Genomic DNA, 19186 nt, shown 5'->3' on the forward strand with positions numbered 1-19186 from the left:
TGACGTAGTACTAATTTCGAAAGCGAATATACTAGCGGTAGTGTACAGGGGCTTTCGACTTTCGAGTTTCGACTTTCGACGGTCCGTGGTCCGTCGGTCCCACGAAAATGGCCGGGATCCGGGATGGCTTCTTTCAGGCTTCTCTCTGCTTGGACTTTGATCAAACTACAATTAACTTGATCGGCGATTAATTCAGCCGACAGAATTGCTTAAGCAAGTGTCTAACTGTATCAATTGCCCTTAATCTAAGCCTTTTCGTCCATCTATTAAGCAACAAAAAATTAATAATAGTACAAATATCGCTCAAGTTGATCACCGATTTAAATTAATAAAGTCTTATCTCTTGAGCGCAAGAAGCGCAAGAAAGTGCAGCTGAAACAGAAAGAAACACTCCCCTTCCCCGTCTATCTGTCGCGCGTTATTGGCGTTATGTCCTCTTGTCCTCTTACGGCACGTGCGGACAGTACGTGCGAAGTGTGTGCTGTGAGGTGATGAACATAACCTCGAGGCGCGTCATTATGCATAATCGAGCCGCGACGGGCGGCCCGCGAGTGTTTTGAGGTCGTCGCGACGAGATCGCGCGCGTACGTCGTCGCCTCGCCGTTTGCTTAACTAAAAGAAACGGGAAGACATGGCGATCGCCAGCGTCTTGCGGCGGCTGGACGTCGCGAGGTTCGCCGGAGTCAGAGTGAGTTTCCCCGCCACTTTCGCCTTTTCCCTTTTCAAGCGCGGCTGTCACGACCGGATCTGTCCGTGTGATTTCCATTTTTTCATTTATGGCGATATCATCGATTTCTTATTCTTTCTCTCTTTCTTTTTCTTTTTCATCTCGGCGCACCTAAGATCGCAATCGCGCGTACGTGCACCACTGTGCGTTATTATTATTCGTATTTTACATAATACTCTTTCATAACTTTGTCATTGTGCGATGCATTATTTTTAGTTTTATGTATGCAACGCATATTTTCTGACGAAGGTGTAACGCTGTGACATATTCCATTGGAGGTCGTATTTGCTTTCTTTTCGTCGACCCATTTAATGCTAATCTTTTCTTACTTATCATTAAGCATTGATAAATAATTTATCAATGCCTTGATGAATTGCTCGTTCAAAGTTCTTGAGATATTTTATCAAAAGATTTTAATTTGAATTAAATTTTTTTATTAATTAATTTTTATAGATTACTTTTATTGGTACATTTATTTTATGAAAAGTGTGCTATATAATATTCATAATTACTAGGTATGATTTATTATATCATTAATAAAATTTATATTAAATTGTATTTTTTTTATAATTTGTAAAACTACATACCTTTCATCATATATTTTTAACGATACTTTTGCACTTGTACTTGTGCCAAGATCCTGCATCTTTCATATTCTATTTAAAGAATTTCAAGTGTTTAAATGGTATTACGTTTAGCCTTAAATAACATAGATTTATTTTTTTCTGTTTGCAGCATTTAAGTACAATACCAAAATTTGGTTTGCTTTTCGACATTGACGGTGTCATAATACGTGGAAAACAAATACTGCCGCCGGTAAAAGAGTCTTTCAAACGACTTCAAGGGGACAATGGAAAATTTCGCGTTCCCACGCTATTCGTTACTAACAGCGGAAATTCACTGCGTAGTCAGAAAGCAGCAGAGCTGTCAAAGTGGATAGGCGTCGAAGTTACGGAGTCGCAAGTTGTCCTGGCTCACTCACCATTGCAAATGTTTGATAATCTTCATAATAAACAAGTTCTCATATCGGGTCAAGGTCCAATAACGGATATAGCCCGAGAACTGGGCTTCAAGAAGACGACAACTATAGAGGAACTAGTGAAAAACTTTCCGTGCTTAGATTACATAAACCTGAAGAAAAGAAATCCGATTTGTGGTCCAGTTGATCCAAATTTCCCGCAAATCGAGGGAATCTTGCTCTTAAGCGAGCCAATAAATTGGGAAACATCGTTGCAATTAATGGTGGATCTTCTGCTTACCAACGGGATGCCCACAGGATTGCCTACTGCTATTCCGTATCCGCACATTCCAGTGTTGGCATGCAACATGGATTTGCTTTGGGCGTCGCAGGCGCCGATTCCGCGATATGGCCACGGTGCTTTCCTATTGTGTCTTGAGAACTTGTACAAGAAAGTTACAGGCAAAGACATGACATACGTTGCTCTAGTCGGAAAACCTAGTGAGATTACATATTACCATGCCAATCAAATGCTCGTTAATCACGCCAGAAGCATTGGCATTGACAATATCGACACGATTTATGCTATTGGGTGTGTATCGAACAGAAATATTTGTTAAATGCGTTAATAGATTTTGTTTACATATTATATTATAATATATTATATAAAATAATTTGCGTATGATTTTTACAGCGACAATATCAATACCGATATTTTCGGCGCGAACCTGTACGACAAGTATTTATCCCGTTACGACTCCGGGGAAGGTACTAAGTCCCGTAGTCTCGAGAAACTTCTTGGAAAGAACATGAGGGATCCCAGCGCGAAGGCCTGCATTAGTATTTTAGTCGAGACTGGTGTGCATCAACGAGATTCCAAGTTTATACCCGAACACAGTCCTAGGGATTTCTTGCCGGTCGACGATGGCCTATGTAAACCGGCGTTTATTGTGAAGGACGTCGGGCAAGCTATCAATCTGGCGTTTAAAGAAGAGAAGTTTGAATAAGTTAGTGCATAATAGATAGCCTTGGGATATTCATATCCTTATATCGTCGGAGAAAAAAAGAATGAAAGAGAGAGAGAGAGAGAGAAAGAGACAAAGAGAGGGAATGTGCAAGATAATGTGAGTATTATAGCAAATAATCTTTTAGAAAGTGTTAGCCTTCATCATAGACGACATTTTGCAGCAGAGAAACATAAAATAGCAGGAGAGGCTATAATACGTTATGAAAGTGTAGTATATTTAGTTTGCTCCTTTTTCAATGTCTTTTTGATTTTTTAAAACTGCCTACTTGACAAAGAACAAAACGAATTTTAGCGCGTTACAGCGAACTATATCAACTATATCAATAGAAAAGAATTACGTGAAGACGAAGTAAATTCAGATTAATTTATATTGTAGATAGAACAATAAAAAGAGGATATTGCCATATTATTGTTACACACATATTGAGACGATAAATATACGTGTATATATATATATATATGTATACACATATATAAAATGGATTTTTATTATGAATTTTAGTACATTTATGACTATTGAAATAAAACTTTGTTCAGACAACAATCTGATATGCGTCCGAGACATAATTTTATAGCTATTTAATACTGAAATTTTATTCGAGGGTTCAATACGTTGTATATGAACCACCTCTAAGCATGTGTTATTATAGATAATAATTATACCGTAGTTGTACAGTAAACTGAGCTGAATGTATTTTGTTCGCAAAGTGCACTGTGCTCTACGCCTCTCTTAGTCAAAAGCAATGCAAGATATGCAAAGTGATATACGTATATAACGCTCCTATAGTGAGTAAATAATAGTGAGGCATAATTTTGCTCTTAAAACTCGCAGCTAACATACACTACGTTCCGAGCATTATATGCAAAAGTATAATCTATACTAAAAGTAACATATAGATTATACTTCATAATATATCGGTTTTTTTTCTTTATATTATATACGTATAGTATACATATATAATCAGGTCTAGTCTTGAAATGCAGCTTGTTAGTGAATGTGAGTAAAAAAAAGAGAGTATAGAAAGACTTTTGTTGTTGCAACAAACCAAGATTAAGAGAGACTGTTGCCTTTGGTCGTGAAAATAAATGTACTAAAATGAATGAATTCGAAACAATCGACGAGAATTTATTCTGCGAAATTATATTGTTAATTTTTGAACGCAAAGACTGGTGTATGTAAAATTTATAAAAGATTGTTTTAAAGAATTGTAGGATTTGCTTCTCAATTTTGAAGATCTGAAATTTAATTCTATAGAGTAAATTCCTGTCCATTCTTCTCTCGATTCATTTATTTCTTTTTGCACAAGATCTCGAAATGTGTAAATAATATTTTAGGAACAAATTATTCAATGATTAATTAATGATTAATAACGATTTGAAAATTAATTGATTCTAAACTAAAATACTTATCCTTAAAGTGCCATTCATGCGTGCTGAGACAGCCTGTATATAAAAGTTGCATGAATCAATGACAAGCTAATCCGAAGATAAAAGCGCACGTTTATATTTTGTACTTGCCCTTATACGGCGCAATTTTGACACGATGATAAAATCAGATATAATCACCAACAATGCGTTAATGACCGTCGAGACCAAGACTGACCAGTTAAATAGGGTTTAAATGAACATCGTGAACAAACCGGCTTATCATTCATTTGCGACAATGAGGTATCGTGCAACGGTCAAAGTGCTACAACGATCACATGCTAATAAAAGTTCTGCCTCTGTCGCCAGCATCACTTAATAGTTAACGAAAAAAAGAGATACATTATACTAAATACAAACACATACATACAATACATACACACATATATATAATCTTTAATTATTTTCTAAAATGATTATATATATAGATTTACGTTTAAATATAAATATATATTTTTAAAATTATAAAATTTTTATATATTTTTATATATGTATGTAATACAGTAGCGGATCTTGACGTCGATAATGGGAGGGGCAAAATTATTCGGCAAAATTATTTGGTTTGATATTTTTCTTAATATATCACGCTTAGTTTTTACTCCAGAATCAACGACGAGAACGTGGTGAAACTTTTGGTTCTGCTTTAACGTTTAATGCATTCTTTCCTAGATTTTTTAAACAGATCCAGCAAAACTTATTTCTTTTATTTGGAAGGAGGGAGGTTACCTCCCCCCCAGGATCCACCAGTGTATATATATATATAAATTAATACTTATACATATTAATAAATTGATACCATACACATTAATAATTACACATATTTCTCATATTCACACACGTGGATAATACATACTTTAGTGTGGTGTATCTCTCTTATATTCAAGACAGTTATTATATGTGTAGAAAGTAATGCGTTTCATCGAGGGCAATATATCAATATTATATCTCCTAATTATATCAAATGTAGAATTCTCATAATGTAGCCTCTGTGACTTTTATGGAGCAAATTAGAATTTATTTTAATAAATCACAGGTTGGTTTATTTCTCCTACCGCCTTTGTGATCCTCAAAGAAATTCCGTGAAATATTGTTTTAAATTTAAACGTATACACGTTAGATTTAATTTCTTCAAAACTTGCGATCGGTATTCATCTCGTGTAAACCCTACTTTGTACGATGCACAATTTGCATGCTGGCCTTGTCAGCAGCATATAATTATTCATGCCACAGACAACACGACGGCTGGGTCTCATGACCCTTGAGCTGAGCCATCAAACGTTCGATTAAATAATTCGATTGCAATCAATTTGGCAACGATTCGGGCGGCCTAAGTAAGTTTATACGGCATAAGTAAGTCCGTTCCCCAACCTGATATCAACCATGAAAATTAGAAGCCGTAACGGCTAATTCAATTCATTCATATGCAAAATTTTATTTCTGCGAAATTTCGATTTCATATTCTTGCAACTTAGAAATAAGAACGAAAAATGATACTCATAAATTAATAAGTATCAAATATCACATATTTAAGAAAAGTTTTTCGAGAAATTATTTTTTAGGAAATTTTCCAAAAAAATACTATTTGATACTATTCAATTAATAAATAATCTTACGAGAACAATAGAACTATTTATAATATTAACTTTTAGTAGTCATATAATTCTATTTAATCTTCATATAAAATTGGAAATTGTGATTCATGAAAATAAGGACACTGTGAGCCATAAAGGATAGAAAGATTTTTTTTTATTCGACAACTTTGTTAGTTTAGCTAATTAAAACAGATACCCGTACACGCGACCTACATTTTATTATTAACGGTTTACACACTTTACTGACAGGTTTTTAGTGTTCTAGATTGAGAGCTGCGTGGAAGTATCGTAATGTATCGCGTTCTTCTCGGACAGAACTGGCATGACCAGCTTAATCCCGATACGACGATCCGATTAGTATATTACTTTCTAAACTCTGAACACAGCTCATCGTTATACAAGTAGCATATATTTATTCTATATGTTGTCAATTGATCTTCCTTACGTAAATTTTCACAGTTATTGCATACATAGAAATAATTTTTATTTTACGTGTTATAATATTTAATTATATATATTATTTAATTATTAATTTAATTTTTTATTATATTTTCGTATCTACTGATAAAATATAAAAGGCGGTAACAAAACTCCGCGAATTAAAACTAAATCGATTCTATTGTCAATATCTATATTTTACTATACCTACTTTACTAAATTGCATATTGTTTCAGTAGCATGTCACATTTTCAAGTTAAAACGAACAACTCAATTTAATAGTCACACTGTCACTGAAATAGATAACAAATGTGTTTGCGAATGGCAAACAAATATCGCTTTGAAATATTCAATGAGTTATATACATGCGCAAATTTCTATCGAAACTAAAACTATTGCGATAAATTTTTCTGCATAGATCACGACTTTATCATTTTTTTTCTTTTTAATACGCACGTTGCATAATATATAAAAGAATGCACTCTGAAACTTGTATGACATATTTTCCAGCAGACGCGACAACTTGAACGTATATATATATAGCAATTCCAGCGAGCGATGCCGGATTAGCAATTTAACAACAAGGTCAATTACGTTAGCCTGAACTAATATATTAATAAGCTCGTAAATTAGACTGGCGTCCGTACGCGATAAAAGGCGTAGGTTGCAACGCGCGTTTGAGATTAGAATTCGAAGTCGTTCCAGTCCCGCTTCGCGTTCAGCTCCATCGCTGCATCGCAGGGTGGAGAGGTAAATCACTCTTCTGTTTCGTCTCTGCCAACGAGTAACTCAATTATTCATGATCCGCAGATCTTTGCAAAATGAGGGACATCGCATTTACGCAAGAGAAAAAATAATATTGTAGGAGCGATAATTAGTTCCTTCTTCCCTTCGATTTATCTTCATCCGACGAACAGGTGCAACGATGATTGAAACGCGAAAGTTTAGTTCTCACGAAGATTTCACTATCGGGCTTCCTTCTTTTCCTTTTCTTAAAAAAAAAAAAGAAAGATATCCGCGTTCGGTTTCCGGGGATGACGGATAATGTGGGAAATGTTCGTTGCGCCAGGAACAGTAAACAAAGTACGCACAGTATGTGTTTTAATTAACGCGAGTGTGTATTATGTATATTTTTGTATATTAGATACATGTTATATATACACAGTGTTTGATGCAGTAACATCGGCAAGTCTGGCTTGCCTTTCGCTATTTAATTCTTCTAAATTTAACCCGGAAGAGCAGCCTTAGTAGTTTTTATCTTTCCTTCTTTTTATTTTAGCGCACAGCAACTGATGACTTGCGACAGACAGGAGGGAGACGTAGGTCTTTTTTTTTATTAGACGTGGGTCTTGCATAATGCACTAATAACACATCGCGAGAACGCTCGCGTGTCATTAGATTTGTGTTACAGTGATCGCGTACAGTAGCACGGAGATAATATGAGCCGCGTGTGCAAAACATCGTTTTTTTACTGTTTTCCGCCGGAAGTGATCATTTGAATGTATGGAAATTAAAATATCTGCTTAAGACCTTCCTTTTCGATTGAGATAAATTACTTTGAAACGCATGTTTTATTTTTAATGCGCGTTAAAATTACAACGCATTGCTTCTGTTTAATTGTACGTTGCAATTCGTATGGCGTAATTTTGCTTTACGAAGCTATGCAGTTTTCGATATTCTTGAAACGTTACATTCACGTGGCGTTTCTAAGAACGTTATACATATATATGAGATATATTCAAAAAGTTCCCAAGAACTGTCTTTATAATTTTTGGTGGTTTACTTACAGCTTATTCAGCCCTATCTCCTTCGAAATACGTTCTTTCTCGATTGATGTACTCTCAACGCCATTTCTACTTCTGGAAACAGTCTCTGTACGCGATTTTCAGGCGCACGTAAGTCCGTCTGCGAATTTTCTTTGACGTCTTCAATTGTGTCGAATCTTCGGTCTTTCAACGTGGATTTCAGTTTTAAGAAAAGAAAAAAGTTCGCGAGAGTCAGGTCGTGAGTAAAGAGGCTGAGAAAGCACAATCATCTTTGTTTGGTGCAGAAGTGACGAATCAGCAGGGATTGCGTGTGCGATCGCGTTGTGGTGAAAGAACTATGAATTGTCTTTCTACAATTCATGCTTTTTTTCTTCTGACATTTTTTCGACGTGGCTCTCGTAAACTTTCTCCTTTTTAAAAGTAAAATCCATGAAAGGCTAAAGGATCGACATTTGAAAGACATCAAGAAAAATTCGCAGACGAATGAGGTTGAGAATAAGTTGTAAGTAAACCCCCAAAAATTGTAAAGACAAAGTTCGAGAAGTTTTTGAACAGATCTCGTGCATATATGTACACACGATGTTATATATGTCATATATGACATTAGAAAGTAATATATTGCAACTATCGTACTTGATCAACATAACCAGTCTCCCGCGCTCAAATGCAATTACATGATTATGTCTACAAAGCACACGCGATTTTAAGAATATTACCTTTATCATAATTTAAGTACAAAAATTTTTATTCTCGCCGTGCGTTTATTCCAAAACGCGGCGAGAATTACCTTACTTTAAATTAGACGTAACATCGCATTAAATAAACGAATCTCAGAATCAAACGATCATATCTGATTGTCGCTGAGTGAAATGAAAGTGCAAGATGATGCGCAGACATAAAGAGTCCGTATATATTTTAATATCAAAAATGTAAAATGTATAAATAGTTTGAATACTAAAAACATTTCAAATTTTTACGTTTATCGTTACTTGAATTACTAATGCAACTCTCTCAATGCCGAACGGGCTACTTTTTCACGCGTTATCCGGCACGAGTCACTCATTTAGCATCAGGACATCCTTGATTCTAGCATCCGTCTAGCTTTGCGTCTCGGGAATTCCTACCGGAGTAACATTCCATCGCCCTCTGCAGCCTTTCGAGGTATTCCTGCAGAGCGTCCTCCTGATTCAACTCCCTCGCGTCGTCGGAGCGCGAGATGGACCGTTTCTGCACGAGGGCGGATAGCATCAGGGTCACCACTGGTAGCGTCATGCCCAGCAAGAAGGTCGGCGTCATGATATTTCTCAGGCCGTGCTTCTTGAAGCCGCGATACAGCTCCGACCAGATGCCGTCGTTCTGCTCCTCCTTATACTTGCCTATCTTCCCATACAGATACGGCCGGATTTTACCGGTCGCGGCGATGTAATTGTAATAGTGAGGATCGTAGGATTGCGCGTACAACTGCGAATAATAGACGTCCTTCTGGGAGGGCGGCTGATCAGCGTCGGGGAACCAGGCGCTCGCGTCCTCGTAGGGAACCGGTGGGTTACTGAGGATGGGTGGTCCTCGATGGAAACCCGGTGGTTTCGTGTAGATCACCTCCACCGGACCCTTGGCCTTGAAAGGAACTGAGATATCCAGAAGGCGATTATAATTTTATTAAACGGAAGAAAGTTATATAATTTATTCGCGACACATATTATTATCTAACAATAAGTGTATTCTACATGTGTCTATTTTGAAACATAAACATGTGTTAATGCTGACTGAGTGAAAATAGTATGCGCTATACGTCGCTTTTGAAAGGAAAAGTTATCAGTTGATCGTGTAGTTAGTCATTATCTCATTATATATATGCCGTGTCTAAAAATGCTGACTTTCGAATAAGTGAATTATGATATATGATCGAAGATGAGCTCGGATTCTCACATTAGATGTATTTATGTAGATTTAATTCATGAACGTATAAATCAATTTAAAAAAAAAGATGATATATTGCCATGAAGTGTTTATTCGGTCTTTCTTTCCGCATAAATCCATTCAAAATATATGACGTAACGCGCATTCTTGCAGCATCAAGTTAAAGGTCATACTTCTGCCAGACCAATGTTCACGCATTTAAGGCGAATATTTTTAGGCGTGAGACAGAATAACTTGAATAATAATAACGCGATTTTGGTGTAAATAAAGAACCATTATTTCTCAGAAAAAAAATGTGAATAATAGATGTACATGCCCGATAAGGTCTTCCATCGAGAAGATAAAACTTTTTTACGTCACAACTCGTAAAAAAATTGTTATTCTCTCGTGTTGAAGATTACTTGCATCTTGTGTCGAACAATCTATCATGCGTTTCCTCTCTGAGATTTTCTCACCTGCGATTGGTCCTTGGTACAATGCCGGTGCTATCCTCGATTGTGCAAAGGGGTACGGTTTCCCGCGTATTCTTCTCATTCTTTCCCGCCACATCGCCGGCGTTATCATGTCGTTCCTAGCTTGGAAGGCAGGCACGAGTGGCACTGGCTGCAGCATCTTCTGTCCCAGGACAACTCCCGCGGGTGTTCTGATCACGGGCTGTACCGCCTGTACCATGGATGGTTGTCTCACGTAGCCATAAGTCTGGTCAGCAGACGGCAATAATTGTTGCCGTTGATCAACCTGCGGCACTAGCTTAACCTGGTCCACTTGCGATGTCAGTTGCACTTGTTGCTGGTTCACCTGAGGGACTAGCAACTGTTGCTGTTGTTCAACGTGAGAGATCAGTTGAGGTTGAGGTTGAGGGTTGAGGGGCTCGATCGGCTTTGATGATTCCTGACCGATGATCGCGTCCGAAGATCGCAATTGAGCCTCCGGCGACTGTTGACTGCGGAGATAGTGATCGAGAGACAAGCGAGATTCCGCGGGTGTCCTGGAGTTCAAGAACGTGTTCAGCGCGACCTCCGCCTGGCTGATCGGCGAATTCCCGGAAGAGTCTTGGAACTGCCGAGCGGACGTGTCCGATTGGAGAGTCTGGACCGAAGACGAAATCTGTGATTTCAGAAGATTATTGGTATCCGCCTCTTGCTGTAAGCGCCCATCGCTTTCGGGCTCTGCAACGGGATACAGCTTCTGAGGACGGGACGAGACCACGGGGTTGGACACGTCAATTGAGACGTCATTTTTCCTGGCAGACTTCTCGGAAAGATTGCTCTCCTCCGCGATATACTCGGTGAACTCCGTGTATGGATTTCCCTCGTAATTGAGCTGGCCCTTCGCCAGGTCGATCGCGAGCACGAGGAGGATTGCGAGCCTGATCATGATTCTGGAAAGGAAAGATAACTTTCAAATGTCGGAGACGGCAATGCGAGGAATCTAATAGTAGTTTCGTCGCCAAATTTGCTATAACGGGTATCTCTAACCGTTATTATATCTCGGCGAGACTTTGTTAGCGACGAAATTTCTCGTACCGAATTTTAATGACGACATTTCTCGGCCAAGAAAGTCGGCAGTCCGACTGCCGCTATTCTAGCGGAACGTGGGATTTTTAGTCATAACGGGAGAGGGAAGAAATGGTGCTCGCGGGATGCAGCTTCGCGAGTACATAATGACGATTGTCTTTAAATGCCCGCGTTCCTTTCGACCGCTGTGCTTTTACTCGTCGCGTAAGAACGATGTAAGTGGAACGGGACGGGAGAATGTCTCCTCGCGGCAATTTCGCCGAAGTCCTTTGCCATTATTTGCGGCGGCTATCATTTAACAACCGGATTCGACAGATGCGACTACTCGAAGAGATAGATCGAGGACCGTAAACATGCATTATAATGCGCTACATGCATTCATAAATCGTTGACGGCGTGACACTTTCGTCGGCCACGAGGCGAAGAGCGACTAACAAAATGCACGATTTCAATGACTTGCGAGAATTTAATTAACCCGATTTGCCCTGATGTCTCATTTTGTCAAAGTTTTATGAGACTCGTAAAATTTCTCCGTAAAATTTAGCGGATGTTTAAAATTCTATCAGATTTCTAATAACGAAATTATACAGCGGAGCTCCGGAATATTAAGATGATGTTACAGAAAAAAACCAGACGTTGAAACTAACATTGCGTATCGCGTGGATTTTTAAAATGATGGAAACATTCAGTCAGGAAGTCGAGATACGAGGCATCGAAAGTACTCGCGAGTTAAAACGCGACCCCGAAACGGAAGGGAAAAGCCGTTCCGTTTCACGAGAGAGTGACGAACAACACGAGCATGTTAGTCACGTGCGTACTGGCCCACACCTCGACAAGAGAGAGTATTTGGGCCTCAAGTTTATCCGATGCGACGTGCTCGAGCATATGCGAGTGCTGCGTCATGTTAGAGAGCGCGAGATGTGCTCTTTTATTTACTCTTCCGCTCGATTATCTGCTACTTTATATTTAATAAAGGTAGTTAAAGATTTCTGACTCGACAAATCTCTTTCGATTTCTCTATTTTTCGCTCGATTTATTCCTCTACCTTGTTGACGACGTTGAGGAGTGCGGCATTATTCGCGACATCATTTACATTGTCGAGAATTACCTACTTTTTCCGAATCTGGACGTGCGCCGTTAGCAAAACATGACAATTACAAATTGCCTCGCGACAAATCCGCTAATTGTTCGCTAAATCAGCCAAGTCATTATAGCACATGTGCATGTGTAAAACTTTCAGTCATCTTATTCGATTCTACTTAATAACTGTTCGGACAGCAGAAATATCTAAAAGATATAAAAGACGTAGAGACCAATCTCTAACACAAGAATTAATCTCTTTCAAACGCCGATTCAATTATGCCTTCTTTGTCGTATTGCAATCCAAGATCAATCTATTTTAATTTTTAAATACATTTATTATTATTGCGCATTAATATTTCAGTTTTACTGTTACAAATAACGACAGGAGAAGATAGCTTTCTGCGCGAGTGTCCGTTTGTAAATTGGTTTCTGACATTCTGACGCAAATCGTTCTGCGACTTTATGGTCATTCCTAGCGCCGATTCCTGTTCCATCGGTTGTTTCGTGGCTTTCTAAAACCGTTAATTCTATTGGGAATTCAGTGTACGACCGAAATTCAATGCACCCATATCCACTTGAATTATTACGATTGACCTCAAATTCGATCGGGCGTCTCCCGATAGGCAACATATCGAGAGACATTCCATTCATTCACCCTACTTTCGACCTAAGGTCGAGTCTGTAATTTTTAATAACACCAAATAACTCTTCAATTATCAATAGCCATATCCGTGAATACTTAATATTTCATTTCCGTCTGATCGACATTAAAAGCAGTATTATATCTTGTGATGGATTGAAACATTTATTTAGCTAGACATATCATGTGTCTCATTACTTTAATTTATTCGTCTTATTTGAAATTCAATGGATGACAAGAATATTATTAACACAGAAAAAGAAATTAAATGATAAAGCGAATATTAAGAGATATTAAGAAACGCTAAATTGCGATTGAATATTTTACGTAACTTTGCGTATTTTCTGTAATGATTGAAATATTCCGATTGCAAAAAATTAATATTGTTTTTAATTCTCAGATCGCCGATTCTCATGAATAATCCTGACACGCATTACATCGCATTTTTTATCGTATCATAATTATTAAATTAGAAGTTAATTTTCTCACACAGTTCCTGGAATAAACTCGAGCGAGTTATCCAATTCCACTTCACTACATTTATTCCTGATGTGGAAGCTCTCGGATATGCACTCGATTTATCTGGCACACTCTTCATACACTATATTCAGAAAAAATAACGTCATTACTACACGGTTCACTGACGATCGTAGGGCGTGAAATAATTTCCAAACTTATTCGAATATTTTTTGCAGATTACGATTGGTAAAGCATTAATCATCCAGATTTTTTCAACAAAAATTCAAACTTTACATACGATATGCGCATATTTTATTTCTTTTAACCCACTGAGATGCGTGTATATATGACGTTGGAGTGGTCATTTATATACGATTTATAATAAATGAGCACAATTGATGAGAGGTATCCGAATATCTGATTTATTTGAGAATTCTCGGAATTAATGCTCGATTTTTCGCTTAGGACGATAATTCGTTTCGCGCGGACCGGCCGATCAGCCCGTTGATCGTTGGACTTGACCAGCTCGGCCGAACGAACGTACCTTCGCCCTTCTTGATCGCGACCGCGCGCGAGGAAACGACGAGTCCCATCGGTTGGTGCGGCACCAGGAGTACTGAGATGCCGGGACCAACCGGCCGGGAAAGGCATTCACTCCGCTCCGGGAGAGAACTCCCTACCTTGACACCTTGGCCGCGTCGGCAACCGCTGGTTTACCTCGCCATAAATTACCTGGCCACTCGTCCGTAGGAGGACCGGTTCCGATCGGGCCAAAACGAAGGAACCGGGAGAGTCATCGGATATCCCCAAAACATTCCAAGGTTAACCGACCAGCTAGTATTTCCGGAAAAAGATGCTGGTGAGAGCAGGAATCCGTGCAGTAGGCGATGATAGTTTATTTACATATTATCTATGCAGATGATATGCGATCGCGAAGGCCATCTTCACGATCTCTTCCTTCTCTAGACGATAGTTCCTCTTCAGGAGAAAGGAATAAATAAAAAATGGGGAAGGAGAAAAAAAGAGAATATTTCCAAGGTTGAAATAAAAAATTTGCCATTTTATTAACCTAAATTAGATTAATCGGATCCATCAATTGTTAGACCTTGATCCGCTCTTCTAGAGATTCGATAGAATTGACCTAAATTTCATTTTCACGAGATTAAGATGGACTCTAATACTGTGTCACGCACTGTATCTTTCGATTATTACCGCAGGATTTGCATAATAGGATGACCGAGTGTCGCGGCATAAAAATGAAGTTCAGTTATTCGTCGATCTCCATCGGAGATTCATCGATCACCGCGCAGGTTCCTCGAAATTGACTATAGGCCGATCTTCACGATCTAACGATCGTTCTCCGAGTCAATAGGGCGTAACGTGATAATCGCGCCTTCGGATCGATTCGCTCTGACTGACGCACGGGAAGCTGGATGAGTGCAGTGTGCCGCGAGATCCGGTCGACGGCGGCGGTGCCATGAAGCGCACGATCGTTGCGCAAGGACAAAACGGTCGCAGACGAATTGTTTGCCGAAGGTCGCGAGTCGGATAACGGTCCTCCACGGCTAAAGACCTACTTAGGGGCACGGAGCTCGAACGCAATTCGCTTATTTGACCCCCCCTGGAGCCAGGCTCAGGCGGACCCGGTTGACCCGGCGAGATTTGTTTAGCCTCCATAAACGTCGTGAACGGGGACAGATGCGAATTATCCTCACCGATGCAGGTGTCCTCGTATTAATGGGACTTCACGGCATAGGGACAAGATATTACCCACGCGTGCGAAATGTTTTGCAGCGAAGTGTCAGGGATCCTGCTATTTGCGGTGGCTTCTCTAAGACTGAAAATCTGTATAATATGTATATTTTTGGATATGCATTTCTGTAGCTTAATCCAGAGATTAAATTGTATTCTTCTGTGAAGAACCATATTCTTCTACGTTATAATCTGAGAATGTCATCGTCGATATCATGCGACTGAATTTTAGTTTGCTAGAATTGTCTATGACCTTTCTTATTTGATCGATAATTACTCAATCAATAATTACTCGAAGATCATACATACATTTCTCTGGAGAAATATATGTATATAATTCTCGAATCATTATTGAGCTGGTAAAAGAAACTAAAGGTCTGGACTAAACTTGAGGAGAAGAAATATACAACGAAATCACGTACCTATGTGATATGACAGAAATGGGACATGTTCTACAAATTTTTGTCTTAACTTTTAAACTCTTAAACCCTATCTGTACGTTTATATGCTAAATTACACACGTTGCTGAATAAGTATGTTCCATCGAAGATAAACACATTCTTCTTCTTCCTGCAAAATAGCAATAGATAAAGATCGTTCTCCGTTCTTTTTGTTCGAAGGTGATTTTATTCCGCTTCCTATCTCCGTTTTTTTCCTTTTCTTCTCACGCGCGTACAATTTGCAGAATAAAATGTAATCTGCAGAGAATATTTCAGCGTGCACAATAATGAATAAGAAATCGAAACTTTAGCCTCTTCTCTCGCCCGAAGGAGTCAAACAATTTGCCAGATGCGTGAAATTGTTTCCTGCAAGGGTGCGATCTATATAGTGATTGATTAAGTATTAAGTGTACCAGGTCGAGGCGCGCTTGAAAGCCAGCCAGCTCGACAATGTCGAAAGGCAGCAGAAACAAATCGCTGAAGTTACCGTTCGTCAATCCCGTGATCCTCATCGCCGTGCGCGGCCTCGGCGGATCGCGGCGGTGCCGGCACCTGGACCAAAATGCGATAGTCCGCTTTAAAGTCTGAACGAGATTTTAAAGAGGCCGTGCCGTATACCTCAACACATCGCGCTATAGTCAAACATAATATATTCCAATCGGTCGCCCAACATCGCGATTGAGACTAAATATACTAACCGACCCTGACTTTAATGTTTCCGCTGATTACCGGCCCGAGGTAAACTTCACGGACAGTCGCACTTGAACGATACACGTGTCTATTTACATGGTGCCAGCTGCGAACAATATTATCACGTGGCAAAAACGAGATCTCGAACTTCAAGATTACAACCTCGCGCTCGCTCATCGATATACGAGTTATAGGTATATCGTTTTATCACCTTTTTCCATAAATATCGCAGAGGCGATCTTAATCGCGCAGCTTTTATTGTGTTTTTGCTGTGACTACACGACGAGTAATTACAATCTTAATCGTGCGGTGTCACGAACTATTCACGTCATTCCGCGCATTCTTCACCGTCTATTCACGTCAGTAAAACATCGCAAACGCAAGATTGGAATTAGAAGTTCAATGCTGTAAATTCCAACGGAATTAAAATTGGTTCGTACATGAAATTAAACTCGAAAGGTAAACATTAACCGAATTAGAGATTAGATTAATTCGGGACTCTCATTTGAAATGGAACCGACTTTGTCAAGTGCAAAGCAAATATTAGCTATAACTTTTGATGCGACCAGGATTTGGATCTGTCGTAGGAGTTTCGGTAATTCGTTTTTTTTTAACTTCCTAAGGAGTCCATAAAAAACTGGGATATTGTGGAATAAATAAAAATAACACAATCTTACTAATGATTTTGCAAAATCCTAGATTCTGTCAGTGAAATTGTAAGTTGAAATTTTTATTAATTTATATTTATAACTACATTTTATATTTATATTAATAATTTTTATTCATTCCACAATATCTCGGTCTTTTCTGGATTCCTTAGGAATTTTGCAAAAAAAAAGGGGGGAATTACACGAAATCTCTGCGACAGATCGTTCCGCGGGCAAAGTCCTCTCTCGTAGATCGCGAGGGAAAGTGCGAGAGACGCGTCTCTATTCTTCGCGAGTAGAATCTTGGCGCGGGACTCGTGGGAGTATCAGCGATGATTAATCGCCGGTGCAACGTGCAACGCGGATGCGTCAGTGCGCTCGCACGCATCGAGTGCATCTGATTGTTACGCAACAACGGTGTCGCGTAAGTTTCTCCGGTTTTTATCCGAATGATTTATCAAGTGCTCGAATGAACGGTGACAGGGTCGCGAACTTTCCGGCGTCGGCGATTATCTCGGCCGGTTGGATATATCATGAACCACGCCGACGGCGATTTCCGCTCGAATCGCCTACTCGCTCGCACTTTCCACATTTTGGAAAGTGTAAAGTAACGAGCATAGACACGGGTTTCCCTCGCCGTCGGAAAAACGCGAGAATCGGAGCATCGAGAGAGCATTCGAGGCGAACAGGGCTGACGACTTGCGTTCAACCGTTTCTTCCCGGACGATCTATTAAAGAGGGGGTTTCCTTAAATTACTACTTCTAAATTACGTAAAGGCACGTAATTATAGTCACTTCGCGTCTGCAAATATTCTACATACACGTGATCAACTCGTAGGACTACGTAATACGCAAGTTTTGGTTAAATTGGACGCAATTTTTGATCACGAGTTGAAGTTGCGTCATTTGTACGCGGTGCGCAAGTTTTTTGCCAAACTGATGCAACTTGTAATTTATGTTTACCCGCGTTTTAAATTTCATCTGTAATATGTTTCTCTTTATCCTCGCATATGTCCTGGCAAACCGCTTATTCCGTTTCGATTACAGTGCTCGAATCGAAGAACGGAAAAAAAGGAGATGTAATAAAAGTTAATGACTCTTCGCATCGTAAACAATTTTCGTGGACGTTAAGCACTGAAGACGACCGACCGCACGATGCTTTCGGTACACGTGCACTCAGTGAAAACAACCCGTCGCTTATTCTGCGTGACATGAATTTGCGATATACGCTATTCTCAATAACACACGCCAGAATTATCCTCCCGATAGCTCGGTCGTTCCGATAAGTACGTCGCAATTAAATTGTACGACAAAATCAAGGGCATCGACAAGATCGAGAACCTGAGGTCAGATTCCTCTCGAAAGTTAATCAATTTCTCTCCATTAAACTTGAAAAATAACTGATTAAACTGGAGAGAGAAAACTTGAAAGATTTCGATAAACGCGGCGTTGACTTTAACGTTTTTGTTACCTCGCGCGCTAAGCGCGCAATGTTGAAAAATCTGCATTTGATTTGATTTCAGCGCTCGTGCCAAGGCCGTAATAAACCTATTCACCTATACTTTTCACTTCCAAGCACTTGCGCACCTGTGCCAACTGCCACCCGTTGCCCCCGTGCGTTCGGCGGCAAGCGTACTACGTTTGATAGTCCTCGGTGCGCGTGCACCGAGCGCCGGAGATATTCCACAATATTAGCGATACCGCCGATGCTTCATCTCGTTATCTTCAACTATTGAGAAGATAACGTGCCGTGCCACGCGTAAACAATCCTATCGCGTGACGTGACATGATTTTATCTTATACGTACATATGTTTGTGCGATACTACGCATTTTTCAGCGTTGTAATCGCAGGTCTCGCTTTTCGCCGTTTAAGCGCGAGGTGAGCTGACTGCTGAGGTGAGCCGAGGTGAGCCGCGCTTTAGCCGCCGAGCGATAAGTAACAATAGGGAACTAGTCGTCGGTTTGCAGTCTAACGGCATCACGGCATGTCGATCGGCAGTCGTGGATTCGTGATCGACGCCGTATCGGCGCTTAACGATGCACATGCACGGTTCACGACGTGATGGTGCGTATGACGTATGTACGGTGTGATGTGCACGCGCAA

The 19186-nt window shown here is 39.7% G+C and overlaps 2 protein-coding genes across 7 annotated transcripts; one reads left to right on the forward strand and one right to left on the reverse strand.

Annotated features, from left to right (window-relative positions):
• Positions 1-9: 9 nt before the first annotated feature.
• LOC139772157 (haloacid dehalogenase-like hydrolase domain-containing 5) lies at positions 10-5164 on the forward strand. Its single transcript, XM_071705601.1, has 3 exons — positions 10-688; positions 1463-2277; positions 2380-5164. The coding sequence occupies exons 1-3, from the start codon at positions 632-634 to the stop codon at positions 2690-2692; spliced, it is 1185 nt and encodes a 394-aa protein (XP_071561702.1). The 5' UTR covers positions 10-631; the 3' UTR covers positions 2693-5164.
• A 2098-nt stretch (positions 5165-7262) lies between these two features.
• LOC139772155 (uncharacterized) lies at positions 7263-18927 on the reverse strand. Of its 6 annotated transcripts, none has more exons than XM_071705595.1 (4): positions 18553-18651; positions 14285-14530; positions 10309-11234; positions 7263-9561 (listed from the first exon to the last, which is right to left on the reverse strand). In XM_071705595.1, the coding sequence occupies exons 2-4, from the start codon at positions 14365-14367 to the stop codon at positions 9020-9022; spliced, it is 1551 nt and encodes a 516-aa protein (XP_071561696.1). In that variant the 5' UTR covers positions 14368-14530; positions 18553-18651; the 3' UTR covers positions 7263-9019. The 6 variants fall into 6 exon arrangements, with proteins under 6 accessions (XP_071561696.1, XP_071561694.1, XP_071561695.1 ...); XM_071705593.1 differs by lacking the exon at positions 18553-18651 and adding an exon at positions 13585-13694 and having other exon boundaries at positions 14285-14364; XM_071705594.1 differs by lacking the exons at positions 14285-14530; positions 18553-18651 and adding exons at positions 13585-13694; positions 14097-14274.
• Positions 18928-19186: the final 259 nt, after the last annotated feature.

The sequence above is a fragment of the Temnothorax nylanderi genome, unplaced genomic scaffold, assembly GCF_030848795.1.
Source record: "Temnothorax nylanderi isolate EJ_2023f unplaced genomic scaffold, tnyl_v1.0 TNYL_tig0047_pilon, whole genome shotgun sequence".
NCBI lineage: Eukaryota > Metazoa > Arthropoda > Insecta > Hymenoptera > Formicidae > Temnothorax > Temnothorax nylanderi.

What these genes read in the sequence shown, in the direction of transcription:
- LOC139772157 (XM_071705601.1), top strand. Translation starts at nt 632, where the DNA reads ATGGCGATCGCCAGCGTCTTGCGGCGGCTGGACGTCGCGAGGTTCGCC. An exon ending in CGAGGTTCGCCGGAGTCAGA is followed by an intron (nt 689 to 1,462) that starts GTGAGTTTCCCC and finishes TTCTGTTTGCAG; the next exon opens with CATTTAAGTACAATACCAAA. An exon ending in GACACGATTTATGCTATTGG is followed by an intron (nt 2,278 to 2,379) that starts GTGTGTATCGAA and finishes TGATTTTTACAG; the next exon opens with CGACAATATCAATACCGATA.
- LOC139772155 (XM_071705593.1), bottom strand. Translation starts at nt 13,691, where the DNA reads ATGAAGAGTGTGCCAGATAAATCGAGTGCATATCCGAGAGCTTCCACA. An exon ending in TCGAGTTTATTCCAGGAACT is followed by an intron (nt 11,235 to 13,584) that starts GTGTGAGAAAAT and finishes TTTCCTTTCCAG; the next exon opens with AATCATGATCAGGCTCGCAA. An exon ending in GTACCAAGGACCAATCGCAG is followed by an intron (nt 9,562 to 10,308) that starts GTGAGAAAATCT and finishes TGGATATCTCAG; the next exon opens with TTCCTTTCAAGGCCAAGGGT.